The 21404-nt window shown below is 41.1% G+C and overlaps 1 protein-coding gene across 2 annotated transcripts in view; it reads right to left on the reverse strand.

The window, feature by feature from the left end:
- Positions 1-4598: 4598 nt before the first annotated feature.
- The window catches only part of ARID5B (AT-rich interaction domain 5B), a 174320-nt gene continuing 157514 nt past the window's right edge, over positions 4599-21404 (reverse strand). For both annotated transcript variants that reach the window (XM_058543375.1, XM_058543377.1), the window contains 2 exons: positions 14051-14249; positions 4599-10674 (listed from right to left, as the gene is read on the reverse strand). In XM_058543375.1, the coding sequence (XP_058399358.1) occupies positions 8509-10674; positions 14051-14249 (2365 nt within the window). In that variant the 3' untranslated portion in view covers positions 4599-8508. The remainder of the gene's footprint in view (positions 10675-14050; positions 14250-21404) is intronic.

A 21404-nucleotide genomic window follows, 5' to 3' on the forward strand; every position in this document is an offset into this window, starting at 1 on the left:
ATTTGCCCATTTTCTTCCTAATTTGTAGGTGCTCTTTATATATTAGAGAAATAAGCTTTTTGTGATAAGAATTGCAAATATTTACTACCAAAGTAAAATTTGCATTTTGAATTTGCTTATTTTTTGCATATAGAGATTTAATTTTTATGTAGATAAACAATATTTTATAGTTTCTAAATTTTGAATCATAGTTAGAATGGCTTTTCCCATGCCAGGGTTATAAAACAGTTCTCCCATATTTTCTTCTTTGAAATTCACCTATGTATTGCCTGGGGTATGGATCTAACTTAATTTTTTTCCAGATGGCTGTAACATGTTATTTCATTAATAGAACTTCTAATGTTTCACCATCCTTATATTTCTAGGATAAACTCTTCTTTGTCCTGATGTAATATTCGTTTTAACACATTTCAAATATGTATGTTACTTTAGTATATTGTGTATGCATTTATACACATATTTATGTGTGTGTGTATATGTATGTGCATACATATAAACTTTTATAATTTTATCATATTTTACTTACGGTTTCTGTATCTGATTTATAAGTGAGATTGGTCTTTATTTTTTTCTTTCTTTCACTATCTTTTTTGAGTTTTGGTAATAACGTCAAAATAAATTTGTAAAAAGAATTAGATAGATAGCTTTTCCTCTTTCTCAGTTCTCTGACACAGTCTTGAAACCATCTGGGCCTGGTGCGTTTTTGTGGGAAACTATTTGACTCCTGATCAAATTTTAATCATTACCTGAGTTTTAGTATTTCTTCTTAGGAAAATTTTGTTAATTTCCATTTTTATAGAAAATAGCTTCTTTCATCTAAGTTTTCCAATTTATAGGCTTACAGTCAATGCTATTCTCAAATAATTTAAAAAGTCTTTATTGCATTAGTTTTTCCTTCCTAATACTATTTCTTTTTTTTTTTTTTTGGTGAGGAAGATTGGCCCTGAGCTAACGTGTATTGCCAATCTTTCCTCTCTTTGCTGAGGAAGATTGGTTCTGGGCTAACATCCGTGCCCATCCTCCTCTATTTTATATGTGGGATGCTGCCACAGCATGGCTTGATGAGCAGTACGTAGGTCCGCCTCCAGGATCCAAACCTGTGAACCCCGGGCTGCCAAAGTGGAGCGCATGAACTTAACCACTACGCCACTGGGCCGGCCCCCTAATACTATTTCTTGGTATCTTCTTTCTTTTTTGCCTCATTAACTTACAGACAACTTTAGGGTGTTCTGATGCTGTTTTTGGCTGATCACCTGAATTTTCCGGGTCAGAGTGGGCGACAAAGAGGGAGAGGAGATGCACACAATAAGAATGAACTTCAGGAAAGAATCTTCTGATACTATAGAGCAGGTACAGCTCCTTTTGACTGGTCCTCAAAAGCCCGATTATTTGCCTTGTTTTCCTCAACTATAAAGTAGGAATAAATATAGTATCTACATCATGGGATGCTATGAGCATCAAATGAATTAATACCAAAACACTATTTAAAGCAGTGTCTGGCACCTACAGAGTTGTCCTTCTATATCACTAGTTGTTGCTGTTGCTATCATTATGTGTAAAGGATAAATAAAGTGACATACCCAGATTTGAAGTACAAGGACCAGGACACCAAAAATATATTTGTTGTAGATTCCTCCACACTTGGTCTCTGGGTCCTCCTCTCCCCACCTGGTCATCTCCCTCATGCTGAATATTCTCCCAGTCTCCAGAGATAAATATTGAATTACCATGGAGTGAAGCAGTGTGGTTTGAATGTGGCCACACTAACATTTCACAGACTTTCTGGAAGCTGCAGTCAAGCCTCACACAGTCAGATTTAACATAAAAAGTGGGACTGGGTTACAAGATGCTATAATGGTAGACTTTTTTCTTAATGCTCTCTCAATTTATTTGTTCATCAGTAAGTATTTAAATGCCTATGATGTGTAAATCCTAAGTGAAAAAATATTAAATCTATTGCCACCCCTAATTGATTGACGAAGTTTTGCCGCGAAGAGACACAATATTGCCTGCTTTAGTGTTTCTGTTAAAGTTTATATGCAGATATTATCCGATCTGTAATTGAGTCTATCCATATGTGCACATGGCCAATTGTGTCTTCTAGAGCTGTGCTGTCCAATATAGTAAAGACTAGCTACATGTGGCTATTTAAATTTGAATGAATAAAATTAAATAGAACTAAAGACTGCATTCCTACATCACACTACGCACATTTCAAGGGCTCAGTACGCACATGGACTCGTAGTTACAGTATTGGAGAACTCTGAATTACAGAACATTTCCACCATCCCAGGACGTTCCATTGGACATCTCTGTTCTAGAGGGAATTTCAACAATAATTATAGTAGTAGTTCTTATACTGGTGCCTCAGGGAACGGATCACCTTGTCTTTACTAGGCTGGCTGAATGCCTTGGGCTATAGCTAGAATGATTAAAAATAATTATTTGTTCTTTTAAGCAGGTTAAAGAAATGCTTTTGAATGTTATTTATCCCAGGAATTAGCCTGGAGACTCCAAAATTCAGGAATTTTGAATTAGAGAATCCCAAATTAATGTGATTTACTGTAATCCCTAGGTCAATCTTGAAGGCTATGCTTTCTTTCACATTATTCGTGGCCAGAGGTCACCTCCCACCCCACTCCCACCTTCTGCCACTTACATACTTGTTGATGTAAATAATCACCCATTTCCTGGTCATTATCAGCTGTAAAACATTTGTCAACTTTGGCCACTTTCCTAGAATAAATCATTGGGCATTTTCATTGCTTTTGCACTATGAGTGACATCTTTAGCAAAAGCACCCTCCTTCCCAACAGTATTTGCCAGCCAGGCCTGGTAAAAATAGATAACTTATCATGATGTTTCCTGTTGTGTATGATTCAAGTATCAGATCTATAAATGCTGAATGTGTCATAGATGGAAGAACATTCTTTTGATGTACTCATAGCAAGTCACATGATATGGTGAAATACACATGAATCAAAATGAGGGCGAGGAGACCAGGGGGCTGGGGGGGGGGGGTCCTTCCTGTGTTTGGCGTGTTTGGATTACCAAAGCGTTAACCCTTTGGTGAGGGTGAGGCCCCTATGTTGCTTGACTCCTGCTGGCCTGAAGGGTGGGCAGGGTCCTTAGATAAGAAAAAGGGTCTTGTGTCTTTTAGCAAAATGGAGTTTTTCCCTAGAGTTGTGGCGACATGCTTGATCGTAGCTGACTCTCTCCAGCTATTCAATGTCCATCCTGACCAGGTGTGTGGGTTGTAAACCCGGACACCCACCAGTCTGTCCACCCTCTCCTCGGCCCCAATCTCTGGGACCCATTAAGAAGGGAGCGTGCAGGGTGCTGCTTCATGAATGCTTCATTTCAACTAATAATAAGCTGAGCAAAACCAGGGGGGAAGCCTGGAGGCAGAGGATTAAGGGAACAAAAGATCAGCAATCTTGGTCCATCATTACCAGACGTCAGAATATGCTATTTTCCTAGCTTTTCAACCCTTCCTGAATATCTATCGAGTGTTCCATTTAATCCACCACCAAGTCTGTTCATACTTCCTTCTAGGTACCTCTGAAATGTGTCCACTTTCCCATTCCACCACCCCAATTGACATGACCACCATGTTGGTATTAGATAGCTCTCAATCTGCCTTCACACAGCAGCCAAGAATGACATTGAAAAAGACAAATCTGAAATGTCACTTCCCTGCTTAAACCTCTTCCTGCTTAGGGTAAAGACCAAAATGCTCAAGCTGGTCTATTAGGACCCACCCGGCTGCCACTGCCATCCTTTCTAACCTCCCCTCAACCTGATTCCTTGGGCCTTATAATTATGCTTCTGTCACACAGGCATTTTTTCAATTCTTGTAATAAGCCAAACTTGTTCCTGCCTCGAGGTCTTTGCACATGTGTTACCCTGTGCTTGGATTCTTCTCCCAATTCCCTCTCACCTGGTCACCTCATCCTTCGTGAATAGGTTTAGCCACCACTTCCTCTTTATGTAGCACTTTAGTCACCACACTCCTTTCCCCAGAACTAGGTCGGGTGGAGGTTTTGTATTTATACAGGTGACTATTTGATTAACTCTTTCCCATAAGCTTTATAAGAGACACAGACAATATTTATTACAGAGACAATATTTATCTTTACTCACCATTGTATTCCCAGCTTCTAACACTATGCCTGGCAAGGGAGACATGGGTAAATCTTTGTTGACTGAATAAATAAATAGTGACTTTTGTTATCATCTGCCAGGAGAGGAGTCTCATATGCAAAGGAAGTCATAGACTTAAGATCCCTGGGTTCAAATCCTGACTCTGACAATTTGTTAGTCAGGTGATCTTGGGCAAGTTGATTTAGCTCTTTAGTTTTCTCATCAGTAAAATGGGCATAACCATATTTACTATGGAGTTGTGAAGATTAAAGATAACTGTATGCCAACTGGGCACCCAGTAGGTTCTCCAAACTACAGACATCATCATCATCATCATCATCATCATCATCATTATTGCTTTTATCCAATTTCAAGACAGTGGGGTGGAAAGTACTCTGGTGAGGCCACAGGGCCCCTCAGGAAGAAGTGACAGATTACTCACACCCAAAAGGAAACAGATAGTAACATTTTTTATTAAATATTACAGTGGATCAAAAAGTACAAAATATCTCTTGCCTGCTATGTGATTGGGAAACTATTGGCACGTAATACAGTATCAAAAGCAGTAATAAGTACAATTTGGAAAACATACAAAATTGAGTGTTTATACTTGGCTCAGCATTCTTCTGGTAGTGTTTAAACTAATGCAAAGGTTACTCAATAACCTCTCCATTGGGAAACTGTATAATATCACTGGGCCATGTTGCTATATACAAATAATCACCTTACAGAGCATAGAGGTTACATAGCTGGAATCACCAAAAGTATACAATATTTACAACACAGGAAAGTTTAAAAAAGTATAAACAGCCAAGAGATTATGCTGCTATTCTTGAGACATATTTCAACCATGGGGAGACAAGCAGAATATCAAATACATCAACAGCCAACACTGTAAGTGCTCAAGATAACCATTGCAATGGTGTAGGTCTCACCAGGGCAAACTTGTTCCCGTTTCTTTTTAAAATTGGGACAAGAGTAAAACTGGACCAGATGGGACTTGGCTGACCACCACCAAATGTGACTTTGTGGGACAAGTGAAGAGAAATAAATGGTTCTCTTTGAAGGCACACTACATAAAATATTTTTGTGGGATCACCTCGAAATTTCCATCAGACACACCAACACAGTGAAATACAGTACTTGAGAATTCATGCACCAGGTCAGAAAGTTGTAAAGTCAACATGGAGTTTTAACAAACCCTTCTGTATATGCCCTGATAAACAAGTGAACTTAAGAGCTTCTAGCTAGTAAATAAATAAGTCAGTCCTGCGGCAAATATTACAAGTTCGAATCACTTACTAGGAGAATACTTAATTCTGAAACTCAGTTGGGCTGTTTTTCTTTTTTTTATGTTGAGTTGCCAAAAGTTAAACCAGAAGTTGCAAGGAAAGGTTTTTAAAAAATATTATTTAGAATCTCTCCAAATCTCCAGTAAATCACGGACTTAGTGCATTTTGAATTGCAACATTTCTTGGAAGCCACACTCAGTAAATAGATTTATGACTCCATTGCCAATTAGATTCCACAGTTTCCTTTACAGAACTACCAATAACAATGGTTTGATTGCACAAAGAAAGGCTTGTGCAATTCCATTCAATAACAAGGCCCCTTGAACTCAAACAATGCAAACAAAGCCCTATTTAAGACTTTTTAAAATGTAGTTCTCAGCCAATGAAGAATTCAATGGTCTTTTTGAAAGATTTCCAAGATCTCTGTTCGGAGTTTTAAAACAAATAACACACTGCTGCTGCTGGGAATGTATACCCCCATTTCTCTTTATTTGTCCTGATGTTTTGCCGAGGGTATGAGCTTCCTCAGACAGAAACAGTGAGTCTCCTCTCGAAAGAGATGAGAAAAACAAAAGCTGGACTATGTTAACATTGTTTGAAAATGGTGTGATCGAATTCCAGCATGATGAAACCAGACTGAAATCACTGCAGTGGGGAAAACAAATGGCCCATATTCCAAATGGATAGGTGAGCTCCACTAGGGACCGACAGCGCCCATTTTCTTTGAGAAACGAACTCATAGAAACCACGTATGATCTAGCCCACGTCTGCTGCAGAACCACTGGAGTTTCCTTTTTCTTCCATGGCCTCTGATTCTGGGACCATTCAATCTAGTGCAACTTTCTCATATGCGTCCTGGCTAGCATTTCGCCAGCTGGAATTGAGATTTTTTTTTCCCCTCTTCTATCTTGTGCAATAGCAGGATAATCTGCACTCACACATTTATAATCTAAATTCTACTAGTCTATCTATGGTTCTATTAAATATATATATATATTATTCCACAGGAAGGTAAATAATAATTAATTGAAGCAAATGGAACTCTTAACACTAGATCTCTACATTCTTTTGTTTCCACCTTTGGATATTAAGTATGTTACATTGAATATTTGGCTTCGTATCATGGAGACATTTCAAAACAAATGCACGGCATGCATGGCTTTGTTTAAGAGCCGCAGTTTCATTGTTTACCAGTTTTGATTATTTTGCAGTCGAGTTACCTATTTAGAAGTTGAAAATTGTCATCAATTTTCATAGAATTAAATATCTCAGAGGTAAAAGACTTGGTTAACTATGGTTCTAATGTCTACTGGTAGTGTTGGGGGAGGGGAGGGTTGGCTGGGGAGTTCATCAAAGCAGTCTTATCAGCAGGGATGGGACTTGGAAAGAAAATCCGCTCTCTGTATCGATCGATTTTTAACACACTTAGAAAACGCATCCACCTTGATGTTACATCTCGGCAGCAAATGGAATACAGTGGCAAGAATGACAATATACATTCTCCACATCTTTTGACTGCTTGAACAGGTTGACCACTTCTTTCCAACAATAAAAGAAATCATAAAGTGGGCTGTATTGCCAGGTGGTTAACAACACGACACAAACCACCATATGTGCGTGCACACACACAAAACTCACGCCCCGTAAACCCAAAGAGGATGACTTTCTTTTGAAATGGGCAATCCAGTATGCCAACTTTCCCCAAAGATGTGGCCTGGGAGGTTCTTCTTGGGAACAATAAGAAACCAACTTGATGAAGGCCATGTGACTACCTATTACTCAAAAGACCACAGCACAGGGAAGGTGTCTGGTGCCGGGGTCTCCTGCTGCCTATTTTTTCTGGATAGTCGAGTGCCATCCTCTTCCCAGCCCCCTTTCCCAGACTGTTTAAAGGGATTAGTGCCAACACCAATGTAAATCATTTTGGCTCCTGTTCTAATTTCTGAAATTCCTAAAATATCTGTGCAGCCCACAAATATGTCCTCTAGACTCTTGTTATTCAGCAGCTTGCTGCCAGTGAGGTTTTTGTTTTTACGATTCCTCTGGTATGTAGGACAGTTTCACAGCCTAGATAAGGTAAGTACAATGCTTGATATTTTCACGTAACCCAATACTTCAAAGCAAAGCATTTGGCCGGGTAAGCAGTGTATAAGCTCTTCCAACTATGCCATTTATGAGGAACAAAATCCTTAAGTTGCGGATCTGCAAAGGAACGTTCTTTGCACTATTGTGTGCTCAACTGTTTCTTTTTCATTTGTTCCACTAGAATCAGTTGCTTCAATTTGTAAACAATAACTTGACCACCCAAAGCTGCTCAAAATGATAAGATGTGGAAAAATTACAAACACGCGTCGACAACTTGGACAGTGAGTCAGCCTTTGAAACAAAACAAAACAAAATAAAACAAAACAAAAACAAAAGACCTGCAAACAAAAGCGATACTGTTTAATTAAGAAAAAAAAAGGACAAGAAGGAACCAGGAGAGAATGGAACTACCTGTATATAAATTAGATGAGCAAACAGTGACACGGGTAGTTTTACGAAGCAAATATATACAGTCGATTTAACAGTGTTTACTTCTCTGGATTGTTTAATAGTGTCAAAATGAAAGATCTATTGAAGTTTCACTATACATTGCATTGATTGAACCTTGGAGAGTTTTATGAAAAGAGGGGCATCCCTTGGCATATGTCTGCCAGTCTTCCTTGCCCCTTCTTTGAAATGCCTGCCCCTTTTTCTGCCCAGATTGTTTCCTGACCATCAGAACTCGGGTGGGGTCCTCTAAGTGCTTCCTGGATACACATAAATCCCTTCACAAGACCCCCGTGCAAAGTGAACAAACTGGGGTGTGAGGGCATCTGTGTTGGAAGGGGCTCAAGACTGACCAGCCAAGGCTGGAGTCATCCTAGAAAAATCAGGTATGTTCACCTCCCCTCTCGGCCTCTTCGGGGGGGGCTGATCTCACCCCTAGATTAGAAGAAATACTGACTTCTAATTCTACAAGCCATCACCCCCAGGGTCGGGAGTGAAGCTCCGTTAGCCACGCCGTTTGGGATGCTGAGTGGAGCTGGGCTTACAGTTTTGTACTGGGGTGTACGGATGACAGCTGGGAAGATGGAAAGGCAGCTTGAGGATTTATAGCAGCTAAAGGGTAAATGCTGTTGTGCAAAAGGTCCCCATACGAACTTCCTACAGGTGTGGCGGCAGCCAAGTGTCTGTACAGCTGCTGAGAATTTGTTGGCGATGTAAAAATTCCTCTTTGCATCACAAGCGAATGGAAAGCCAGAGGCTGCATGAGTGGAGAAAGCACAGTCTGGTTTTTCAAGTACTGCAGAGAATGAGAATACCCAGCGGGGAGCCGGGAGTTGAGGCCCGAGTTACACAGACTCCCAGAATACAAACCTGGGAAGATAGGGGAGGAGAGAGGAAGCTTGTGGCCTTCCGACGCGCCCCCAGAATGCCCACCATGCGCTGCCTTGCTGCCTTCACTCTCCTGCTCAGAGGCCTTCTCCTTCCCAGAGACCTCCTTGGATGCGTCCATGGGAGACACTGCCCGGGCCTTTTTCCCGGCGATCACAAGGTCCAAATCCTCCAGGCTGCGCTTTATTGGACGCGCTGCACCAATGTTCTGAGGGCTCATTTTCCGGTGCAGGATAGGGTGGACCATGCCTTCCATCTTCCTGAAATTCTCCAGTCTCACATGGTGAGGTTTTCCTGATCTTGAAAACGATTCAGGGTATTTTTTAGGGGCTGACATGGTCATGGGCGACACTCGACAGGCTTTGGGGTGACAGTCTCGACTCTGGCTGCTTATGACCTGGAACTGGGAGATGCCTTTGCTTTCCTGGGGTCCTGGGGCCGAGTGGGCCAGGCCCAGGACCTTGCCAGTGGGTTTGTGTGGGTTCTTGGGAAGGCTCAGATCTGTTGGCTGATCATCGGTGGGGGCTTCTGCTGCAGCTGATTTCTTGTCTGGCAGATGTAGAGACGCAAGATAATTTACATGGAGCTTCTCTTGGTGTTTGTGGGAAGGAAAAGAACTGTTTTCCGATTCCCTGTATATGTCCCTGCAAGGGTACTTGGATGTCTGTTCATTATGAAGATGGTGTTCAGTGTGTCTATAGAGGCTGTGGAGATGAGGGGACGAGTAGAAATCGGCCAGGAAGCTGGGCATGTGGGAGTGGGGGAGTGCCCTTTTCTCTAATAGTTTCTCCTTGCCCTCCTGAATTTCTTGCTTCAGGACATAGGACTCAGCAAGGGGGCTAAGGTGATGCTTGGAGAAGCTGCAGCGGTGGGGATCTGATCGACTCAGTTTCTCATGCTTAAAAATGTCATTGATGCTCTTTCTCTCCTCGGAGGGCTTGCTTCGGAAACTCTGGACGTGCTGAATCACTGACGGCCGGCTGACCGCCATGTGGTCAGTGCTTTGGCCATGGTGGGCCTGGGACAAACCCGAACACAGGTCGTCCCTCGCAATTAGTTTCTTTTTGCTGATCAAGGGAGGTGGGGAGCCATAGGGGTAGCTGCTGGAGAGGCTGGCCCCACTCACTTGGGACAAAAGTTTTTTCTTGGCCAGCGGGGACATGATGCCTGGGTTGCCCCTTGAGTAGAGCAGGGGGGTGTAATTAAGTCCATGGTTCTCATTCATGGGCCCAGTCAGGTCTTTGTCTTTGAACATGTCAAATGACTGGACAACTAGGACCTTCGGGGTCTGTTTTAGTGCATTGTGGATGTCATCACTGCCCAGCTGGTCCACCTTCACGGTGCAGTTGGCGATGTAATCCGCCATGGCTGGCAGTTTGTCCTCCTCCATCTCACTCTGGTTTGCCAGCAGTGGCTGCGTGGTAGGGAAGCTGGGGAAGGATGCTTCTTGGAGTTCATTTTCAGGGCTCTCTGTAAAACAGCAGGGCTTAGGTTCTTGTTTTGAGTCCACAAGAGCACTGGGAGAGGTAAGTGATGGTTTGCCAGCCCCGGGGATCAGGGCTGGATCCCTTTCAGGGGCCGGAGGGGCACCCGAGAGTGGAGGAGCAGGCCCCTTCTCTCCCGCCTCCTCTGCCGCCTTCTCATTGTTGGCACCTTGATCTGTTTTGTTGTCCTTTTCTGGGTCTGCTCTAGATGCCAGGGGCCTGGCTGCAAAATCCTGGTACCCTTCCATTTTTTTCTTCATGTCTGCTGCTGGGAGAGGCTCAGTGATGCTCTTCTGGTTTAAAGTCTCTTGTTCCTTCTCTTGCTCTGATGAAACCTGAAAAAATATTTCAGAAGACAAGTCAGAAGGAAGCCAAATGCATTGACACATTTTGCTATGAAATAAAATATCACACACAGCAGTTTTTCTTGAAAACAGGCTTGTCAATCAGCTCATGGAGTTTCTGTAAAGCTTTATTACTCCCCAATCACGGCTCTAAACAAAGAAATCTAAATTACAGAAACATTAGGGGAAATATGCATATTCAGTTTGGTCCCATATGAGACACCTATCAAAATAGCAAAGTGTTACCTACTGATAGTATACAATCGTATCACTCCTTGATTCTAATATGTAGTTTAATTCGGAGGTTGTCTTCTTGTCAAATCAGTCAATTATCCAAATGGGTTTTAAATTACATGTTGTACTTTATGACATTTGGAGAAAGATTTTTTTAAGCATCTCCCTTTTAAAAATCCAACCAAACCCATGTCAACAACAAACTTACTGTAACTCCTCGCCTTTCTTTGAGACGGCAAATCCCGTCCTAATGTGTTCAACGTGAAGCATGAAAATTACCAATGCGTTAAGTGTTAATAATTTCCACTCGGTGCCATATGACATGCAGATAAGGCTGAAATATTGAAAAATTATGCAGATGCAACATCAGCCTGTCTACCTGAGGGACAGAAGGGCTTTTAAGTCCTTTTAGGCTGCAGCCAACTGCATTTCTATTAAAGCTAAAAATGAAGTTGTCAAAATTCAGGCAGTGAGCACCACCACAAATACAGCTTTCTGTTCATTGAAATAAATTGTAGGCAATGAGATGGATGCTCTTTATGTGTCCATATTGACAGAAGTTGTGGGCACAATTCAACCCATTCACTGCAGTATGTAGCTGTGCAAACTTTGACCTTAGGAGGCCATTTAACTTTCCATCTGCGACCCAGCTGACTGACAAGCCCTTTCAGGACGTATGTCATTCTTGCCCTGACATGTCTTAGTGGCAAACAGTCACAAAACAGTTGTATTGAGCTGGTCTTTTTTTTTTTCCCCCTCCATCTCATCCCTTGAACTTTGTTCTTCTTTATTAAGAAAAGAAGTGTCAATCACATGTGCATTTTGGGGTAAAATTGAGGATGCTGGTGTAGCAATGTATAGGAAGAAAAATTTTAAGGAATCACACCCATTTCATAGATAATGTCTCCTTAAATCTATTTAAAGATATCCTGGTTTTTAGGGATGTGTTATACCTAAGAGCCTTTGCTTATCATCTTTCATTTTTTTTTTTTTGTACTAATAGCTGCCTTTTCCAGTGCAAATATCATTACTTGTTCTACATTAACAATCATCATTGGTCTCTCGAGTTTATGCACTACATGAAAATACAGAAAAATGAGTATGGCAAGGAAAAAAGGCAAATTGCATTTAAATGTTAGTTTCTAATGGGGCTGTGGTTTGAAGTGGGGCTATAGGGGATACTCAGTCCCACTGAAGTTTCTATGACCTAGGCCTTCAGTTACATGGACTTCTATGCTTGTGGCTGTAAAACAGGGTTAGGAGGTCTTTGAAAGCTAGGCAAAAAGAGTAAAGGACCCTTTTTCTAGGATGGCATTTATGATCTGCCTTAGTATGTTAAATGGTATCTTCCCACAATGCAACTTGCAATCCAATTACCTGAAGATAGTGGGTTTGACCAGAAGGGTTTTATAAGCCTTCCTATCTCCACTGAGTTCACTGCTTCATATTGAACACATCAAAAATTATAAACAATGAAAACGACAATGACAACAATAAAACCCAAACCCAAAACCCCAAACACACAGTCAATGAGAAGAAATACATCTGCTCAATAACATGGTTCTATGTTAGAGGTAGGGAGCAATTCTTATTATAAGGTCAACCTTAGAGAGGGTGTGAGATTCCAAGTAGTTTAGATAACTGATCATGATAAACTTTGAAATTCAAGATACTTATAGCTCCCTGAAGGGAACTGTCAGGGCCTACAGGAAATAGGGAACCTAAAGGCTTTAAGGGTTTCTATGGACTGCAGGGTATCAGGCTCTGTTCTTGGCAATGGTCATTTCCCGAGCTAATGGGCTCAGGGCATGGGCTGAGGATTCCTCCCCCAGCTCACAAACCAACTGTTTCAAACTTTATCCCCAAAGTAGAGCCATTCAAAGGTCAGCTGGCCTCTTGGTCCTCAGTTTGTCCCCTGGTGCTTTGGCAATGCTGTACATATGGTATCTAATAGAACTCACTGATCCAAAACTCTATAATAAATCACCAGGCCAACAGGATAAAGGAAGAATGGAATGTAAGCCTTAACTTGGAATTTCCTTGCTTTTGGCCATTTATGTTGCAAGCTTGCAGATGTTTAGACATCTCTGCATCATCTTTTTCCCCCCTTTTTAATTACTAGAGCTTAAAATAATTATGAAACAAAAATAAAACAAAAAAAAGCCTCTATTCTTTGTATTAATACTATCTTCTTACACAGGAGTCAGTTAGGTAAGTTAATTTCTAGTTAGGAGGCTGGTGTGTGTTGTGTGTGTGTGATTTAAGCCAGTGTTTAATTACAGAGTCTCTTATGTGTTCATTATAAACCTGATTTTTAGGGGGTGTTTAATATCAGCACCAAAATTCCCTCTGGGGTTGAATCCTAGAACATGCTGTCTCCAAATGTGGCTGCTAAATTTTTTTTTTATGGGCAGCAGGCTTTTTTATTATTCATGTTGAAACAGAGCCCAGATCAGCCTCCATGGCTGGCTGTACGCTGACAGTAATGGCTTCTACCTAAGAGCTAGTGGGGGCTGTGGGAAGCTGGGGCTTGTTTTAAAAGGTTCAGAAACTACCTGTTACCATGAGAGATAATAATGGTTTCAGAGGAACCATTTCAAAATTCTCCTATAAATAATATGTACTTAAGATGTTTCTAAATTGGTCTCAACCTAAGGCTGTTGCACAGAGGTTAATTATGGGAGGCAAACAAAATCTCTAAAGTTTTCAGGACAGTCCTGCAGAGACACAGCACATCAATTTCAACATCCCTCCTTGCTAGTTCCCACAAAGCGTGTCACACCAGCTCCTCAGGTAGAACCACACAGAAGCCATGTCTTCCATACTGGAGTCCCTTGGCTGACACTCTGGCTCCTTCCATCTCAAGGTCAACATTTGCTATCAGTTTTCTACAGGATGTTCACAACTTTCTAGATCCTATTCTTGGCCTAACACATTCAATACCAGCATTGCATTTCAGCTCCTGAGCGAACTGAAAGGTCCACTATTTGGGGAACTACGAAGTTTAGATGATTTGATTTCTTAGGCTAGCATTGCAACTGTGCAGGGACATGGCTATGGATGGAGCGCTCCAGAAGACCCTGAGGCAGGACATGTCTCACAGAGGTTATTTCTGTGGAGGAGAGCAACTCACCTCTGATGCATCCTGGGGCTTTGGGGCATTCTCTTTCTCTTTCTTGCTCTTAGGGATTTCATGTTTGATGCGTTTGGTTCCTGACACTTTTGTTTTATTCTCATTTTCCTGCGAACTGTTCTCCTGTTTCCGAGGTTTGATTGGAGGCAGGGGCTTATCTTCCTCTCCTTTAATAAACCTTTCATACGGTAGGATTAATCTGAAAGGACATTAGAAGAGATGATCAATCAGGGCAGGTAATTCCAGTAGCATTGATGCTATGGGAGTTTACTTTCTTTTCTTAACACAATCAATTTATTGGATGACTTCATCTCCAATGACACCAGTGCATTTTTAGAAATGTATTCCACAGGTTAGTGATCTACTTCCCTGGTCAAAACCGGTACCTGGTACCTTATATACTTCTTTGCAAGACCCCCTTCTGATTTTGTGAATCTATATAGCAAGGAATCTATATATACCAATGGAAGCATCTAAAGTTACATCATTATCACTGCCCGCAGAACTCAACTAAGTCCCAACAACATCGCAACAATAATGATAGCTGCCAATCTTTTATCATTCTGTCAACAATTATTTATTGAGCATCTACTATGTATCAGGCAGTGTTCTAGGCACTGAGATTCAGCAGTGAACAAAAACTCAGAGCCCCTGACCTCGTGAGGCTTATGTTCTAGTACTAGTATGTACCAGGTAACATCCTAGGTACATTATATAGAGTATTTCATGTAACCTCCACAACATCATTATGGAGTATTACTATTACTGTTATTGTTATTATTTCCTTTTTAACAGATGAGGCAATTGAGGCCCAAAAAGTTTAAATAATTTGCCTGAGAGTCACACCATTTGTTAGAGGTGGAATTTGAACCTAATTCTGCCTGTCTCCAAAGTTTATATTTTCAAGCATGTCAAAATATAGACTAGACACGTAAGATAAAGAGGTTAATGGGAGGCAAGCACAGCGTGACTGAGAGACAGCTGTCCTATCCAGAGCTCCTATGAAGGGGGTAGGTGACTCCACTATGAGGGGCTCTGTTTTGGGGTGCCAAGTAAAAGAGGGCCCCAGCGAGAAGGAAGGCAGACAGACCACTCAAGCCACAAAAATCAGAGGGCTGAAAAATTCAAGCATTTTAATTATGTAACTTTTTAAACAAAGCACATAAAATTGCTCTAAAAAGAGAAACATCAAACAGCTCTAGTTTTAATCTGTTTTCCCTTTGCTACATAGCGCTTGATCTGAAAGGGAAAAATAGCTGATGTAATTAAAAGGGATGGATTGCATTACAATCTCAGTTTCAACTTCAGTGATTAAAGTTTTTATAATGCATTTGGTATGATTAATGACTCACTGTGGGATTAATACAAGACTCAGCCTTAAAAATATGAACTTTAATACAGCAAACATAATTTGTTTTAAATAAGACAAGTTGAGTCAATGAAGAAAATGTACTTGGCTTATAAACAACATAAATCTGTTCAAATATTGGGAACTCTAATTATTTCTAAACTAAGACTCCCAGGCAAAAACTTCTTTGGTTTGGATATTTGTTAGCTATCCTAAAATTGGTTTTTAGTGGTGCAATTTGGATCTCAACTACTTAAACATAAACAACTGTTCAGGTTTGCGCGTATAGACGTGCGGACATTTGTGCTCATAATATTTCACTCTTTAATAAAATACCAAGTAAATTACAGGAGAATCAAATCCCAATTTATAGCATATTAGAAACAAAATTCATTTACTGAGCATGCTTGGACAAGGTATGTGCAAGGAGGCGTGAATAATAGTTTTGAGCCCTACATCTGGCAGTGGGCCAGCCATGAAGATCAACACAGCCCATGGGGAATAGTTATCTTCAGATCCCATTACAAACTGAGTTTAAACATGTTACAGCTGCTAAAACTGGAAACTGTTCTCTCTATGTAGACTTACTAAAATAATATATGGCTGCCAAATACCTGCTTCCCACTGTAATATTACAGTTAATGTTTATATAATAAAAAGCATAACTAAGCAGAAGAAGAGAGAAAAAAGCAATCTTGTTCATACTTGAATTTATTCCGTCTCATCTGTAAAGTCCCCAACATTCCCCCCAATTCCTTTTATCTGCGTGGTTCTGCCAGGGGCTTTATCCCTTCAACAGGGGCAGGTTGGGGATTTTTGTCTGGGAGCGAAATGCACTGAATATTTTAAATTGGAAAAAATATTTTAAATTGACTTTAATAAAAACATTTTTATTGTTGGGACAGATAGGTTTGTTTTACTTTTGTTTGGTTGCCATGGGAACCAAAGGAGCATTGAAGTCTGGGTATTGGAATGGTTACCATTTGTTCATTTGTTGGTATCACCCTTCCCCCCAACTCCATTCTCTAATTAAGATGGCGACACCAGGAGGGACCCTCTTCACTGAGAAGGATAACAGCATTACCTCTGAGTGTGGGGAGGGGGTTAGAGGAAGCAGAGAATTGTGTGGGAGAGACACCCAAGGTGGGCCCCTGAGGACTCCTCACCTCAGATTCTGACAGTCCTGGGCCAACCCAGCTCTCTAGATATGTGTTAAGGAGACTTTAATTTCCTTATACAATTTTGCAAGTTCAAGAGACAGGGCAACATTTCCATTTCATTTCTTTTTTTTTCTTTTCTTTCATTTTTTTCTTCCCTTCACTCAACTTAGCAGCTGGCTGGCCGACAGCAGTAAAGAATACATTTCACTTTGCTGGTCAAAGGCCTAAAGCCAGAAGCAGGAAATCTGGAATTAAATGTTTCTTGTATCTGGAAAGAGGCATGACTAAGGTAAAACTGAATCCAAACACAAGCCCTGCTTGTTTAAGGCTTCCAGAAGGAGTGTATGTGAGTGTGTGTGTGTAAAGGTCAATTGAGTGTTTTTTTTTCCTTTCTAAATCACTGAAAGATAATTATAGTGGCTCGGGGAAAAAAGGCTCCCAAAATAAAACAAGAAAGGCAGCAGCTAAAAGGAAACAAGTAGAAATATGGCCAGCTAAGCCCTGAAGAACAGGGCACGGTCTCACACGCACACAAACAATCGCTGTTCATATAGTGATTTCCGTCGGTGCGATTTTCACTGAATGTTTTTTCAGTTATCCTGTCGTGGTACAACACAATTACCCCACAGGATATGATCTTATCATCTGATTATTAGAAGTTTTTACAGTACAAGAAGACGAAAGCTATTATGGGTTTCTGAACATTTAAACGTTTAACGCACACGCGAAACCATTAAAAACAGGTTAGCCAATGTAAGGTCAACATTGCCCAATGCAGGAAGCTGAGTAGGTGTGTATTGTAGAAAGAATTTAGTATAACGCAACATGCCTGTGCCTTGCAGATGATTATTCCTCAAATATTTTTAGTACAACAAAGATCTAATCAGTTTCTAAACTGTACAGATAAAAGCAAAAATGTACCCCAGCTACCAAGAACTCATTACACAGGAGAAATATTTTCAATGGGCTACAACTCTAAGAATGTGGGTTGGGTTTTAGGTGGGTGGAAGTAATGGGGAAGAGAAGCAATATATTCATTAGAAAATCCAGAGAGATTTTTCCCCCTGATCTACATCTAGTCTGGGGATTGAAAGCTGGGCAGATAAACGGGCCTTTATTACTATCCAGATTTCACATTTCAGATTAGCAAAATGCTTATTTACGATGCCATTAATGGATGTGAAATAGGTAAGCCATCATGTATTAAAAAATAACATCTTTCCATAGGCAGAAGATTTGTAGCAGCATGAGATTTTATTTTTCCCTAGGAATAATGCAAGAACAACATTTTCCACCTCAAAGCAGAAACAGTAGGGGAGCCTTTTGCTATCACAGAGATTCTTATTAAATTCAGTCACTGTGAAAAGCAAGATTTTTTTTTCCTCCTTTTTTTTTTTTTTGAATAAAGCCGACTTAAAACCAACCCAAGTTAAAATTAACAAATCAATGGCATTATAACCTTGATTTATTAGCATCTGAGCCACTAAATTATCATCATACAAGAAATTGCTGGTTTGAAAAGATTTCGGCTTTGTTAAATCTCAAGTTAAATAATGGTGCTCAGTATACTAGGTTTTTAGATCTGCCTCATCCGATATCGTGAAAAATTCAATACATTTCTCTACAGCAGGAGTCAGGGGTCAGCAAATCTATTACTGTAATGTAAGTAATCTGGCAACCTGCCAACTCTTTCTCCCTTTTATTATTTTTTTAAAGACCAAGGCAGATAATTTTATATTTACAAATTCTAAAATCCTCCAGGGTCTTGCCTCTCTTTCTCAACAAAAAGCAGCAGCCTCACATTCGAGAAACGTCTATGGCACACGTCCTCATCATTTGCATTTCATACAAAAGAAGAAAAGACTCTTCATCTTTATTAGGCAACATTCTCCTCCCCTCCCCATAGGCAGAGGAAAAATAATGTCAAATCTCATCTGAGCAAGTAACCACTAATGTCTCTTGTATTGATTAATGCTTGCATGGAATGACTGAACTTTTGGGCCAAAACATTTAGCAAACAGAGTTTAAGAGGAGAAATGAGAATCCATCTATTTATAGAGCTCTGAAAAATGATATTATAATAATGTCTGGAACTGATTCAATCCGGAGAGTGGGAGAAAGAAGGGGGAAATCTTTAGGGTTGTATTTGAACCTCAAACTCACCCTGGTTACTTCATAGGCACTTTTATGGTATCAAACCAGTGAAAAATTCCAGGCCCGAAGATCTGCTGGTGCCCTTGGAGCAGAATATTTTAGGGGCAGGGGGAAATAAAGTCGGTGCGCCTGCCAGGGCAAAAAATGCTACTGCTATTCTTATACTATTAGGTTTTTCGTGGCAGTAGAAAAGAAATGACATAGTGGTTCCACTGGGGCTTCAGACCTGATCTGATCCCAAATGGAGTCATTACACCACCAAGTTGATTCCAGGGTTGATAAATTCTAAGGCTTGGCCAGACATTTCCCTTCTCAGCCAGAAATTGAAAATATAACTTCACTGTGAAGTGTGGGAAACAGTCTTTCACAAAATATGGAGCCAATAGAAGGTATATTTTTCTCCTTTGAAGATGAAGTACACACACTTGTTAAGGTTCCAAGAAGTACAGAAAATTTCTAACCTCACATATTGTTCACCTCTCAGGGCGCCAGACCATGACTCTAAAAATGGCGGGAGAGCATTTGGGGAGTAGACACCAAAACAAGAGTCAAATACACAAATGTGCTATGTCAATGTGCAGAGAAGTGGGCCTGTTGCTTCAGTGGGCACAACAGTCGCTGAGTACAATCACAACTGTGCTGCTTCATTTCTGTTCTTCTAAAAGCCAAGCTCCATCTGAGAAAGATGTGGGCTCCGGATAAAGATCTCCTCCGTTTTATGGTGTGAGTTTCGGTAGAGCAGAAAAAATAGTGTGCCGAGTGTGAGGAGCAAAATACCAGTAACAAAGAGAGCTGAGAAAGAGGCCTCCGGTGTCCCCTTCCAAGAGATGAAGTCGTGAACTGAAAGCTTTGAGCACCAAACCATAGAGGGAGATGCCATGCTGACATGTAGGCCATGGAGAATAAGCCCATGGCAGGACCCATCTGAGCCAAGAAAATGGGCGGAGAATGCAGCAGGCATTCTGTATAAAAGTCTTAGCTTGCCCATGAGCTACCACGAGTAAACTATACCTAGCTCTTTAAAAAGGAAGTAGGTATATGGGGCCGGCCCTGTGGCCTAGTGGTTAAGTTTGAAGCGCTCCACTTCGGTAGCCCAGGTTTGGTTCCCAGGCGTGGGTCTACACCACTCACAGGTGGCCACGCTGTGGTGGCGACCCACATACAAAATAGAGAAAGATTGGCACAGATGTTAGCTCAGGGCGAGTCTTCCTCAAGAAAAAAAAAAAAGGAAGTGGGTATAAACAACATCATTTGTATTCTATGCTAAGACACCTAAAAGGTACGTGGCCCATTAGTATCAACAAAAAACCATGGCCACTTGTCTTCAGAAAAGGTCTTCCTTGGGAAAATGATCTGCTTACCAGTGGCTTCATTACCTACTCAAACAGCAGCAGAAGATGAACAAGAAAACCTTTTGAAGGCAATAATACTCTCCATTTGCCCCTGGAAACGGTGGGAGAGTCGTTTCTTAGGCCCAATGATAACTTTGACACCTTCCTCCATGGTCCTGGAGTGACTATCACCCTAACTAAGCTAAGAGAGGAAAGAAAGGTACACGGTGTCGGGACCCAGCAAGATGGTGGCTTGACTGCCATCAAGGTGTGTCAATGCGAGAAAGATAGCTCAAGGATGACAGGCCCATTGAACTGGAGTTACACAGGCTGTGGTGGACTGGATTCGACATGAGGTGGGAGGGTAGGGAGAGAAACTTCTGGTTGTTCTTATATATTGATTAGGCATTACAATGTTAATAGCAGCTGCCATGTATTAAATTCCTATGAATTCCAGGCACTTTGTATGCCTTGACTTCAACAATTACAAAAAGAAATATACACAGGTATGTTATTTTATCCTCATTTTATGGATGAGGAAACTGAGGTTCAGAGTAAAATAATTAAATGACCAGTCAAAGGCATGCAGCTAGCAAGGGCCAAAATTTGAGTTCAAACACAGATCTGCCTCCTCTCCATGCTGCTTTTATCTCAGCAAGGTAGCTGTGCATCTTCATACATTGTCTAAGAAGCACCAACACTGGGGAGACACTGAAATGATCACCCCTGGGTTAAGGGAATTCCAAGCTCCTGAGGCAACTGTCTAAGACATCAGCGTGAGCATTCTCCTTTCCTCAGGAGCAACACACCTATAGAATACACACATGGCCATTCCACAAAAGGTCAACCCATTACAACAGAAGCAGTCCTATGGCTTGGGCACTGGGCACACGACTACTTTTACAATATGCCAGGATAATCATGTCAATGTTCTCCAAAAGGTAGTAACCCTAATTGGATCAGGCTCAACTTGATGCTGGATGGTAAGAGAAGCTTAAGAACCATATCTTCCATGAATTCCAGCCCGTAGCACTTAATCTTACCAAGTCTGAGGTTCCCATGGTCTCCCCAGCTAGACTGAGAGCTCCATGGGGAATTTGCCTCCATGATGCCTCCTTGCCACTTCCAAGGGGGGCTAGATTGATGTTGGCCCCATGTCTTTCAAATGAAGACCACAATGAAGAAAGATGGAATGGATTTAAGAAAGACTGACTGTATGCCCCAAGGAGTAAAATACATGCTCACAACAGAGGGCATGGACCATAAACAGCACCTAGTCTCCACAAAGCCAGCCAGCCAAGATGGCAGCAATTATTCCTCTCAATGATTAAACAACAACCAACTCAGAATGAAGTTGTGTG

This window comes from Diceros bicornis, chromosome 6, assembly GCF_020826845.1.
Source record: "Diceros bicornis minor isolate mBicDic1 chromosome 6, mDicBic1.mat.cur, whole genome shotgun sequence".
NCBI classification, from domain to species: Eukaryota; Metazoa; Chordata; class Mammalia; order Perissodactyla; family Rhinocerotidae; genus Diceros; species Diceros bicornis.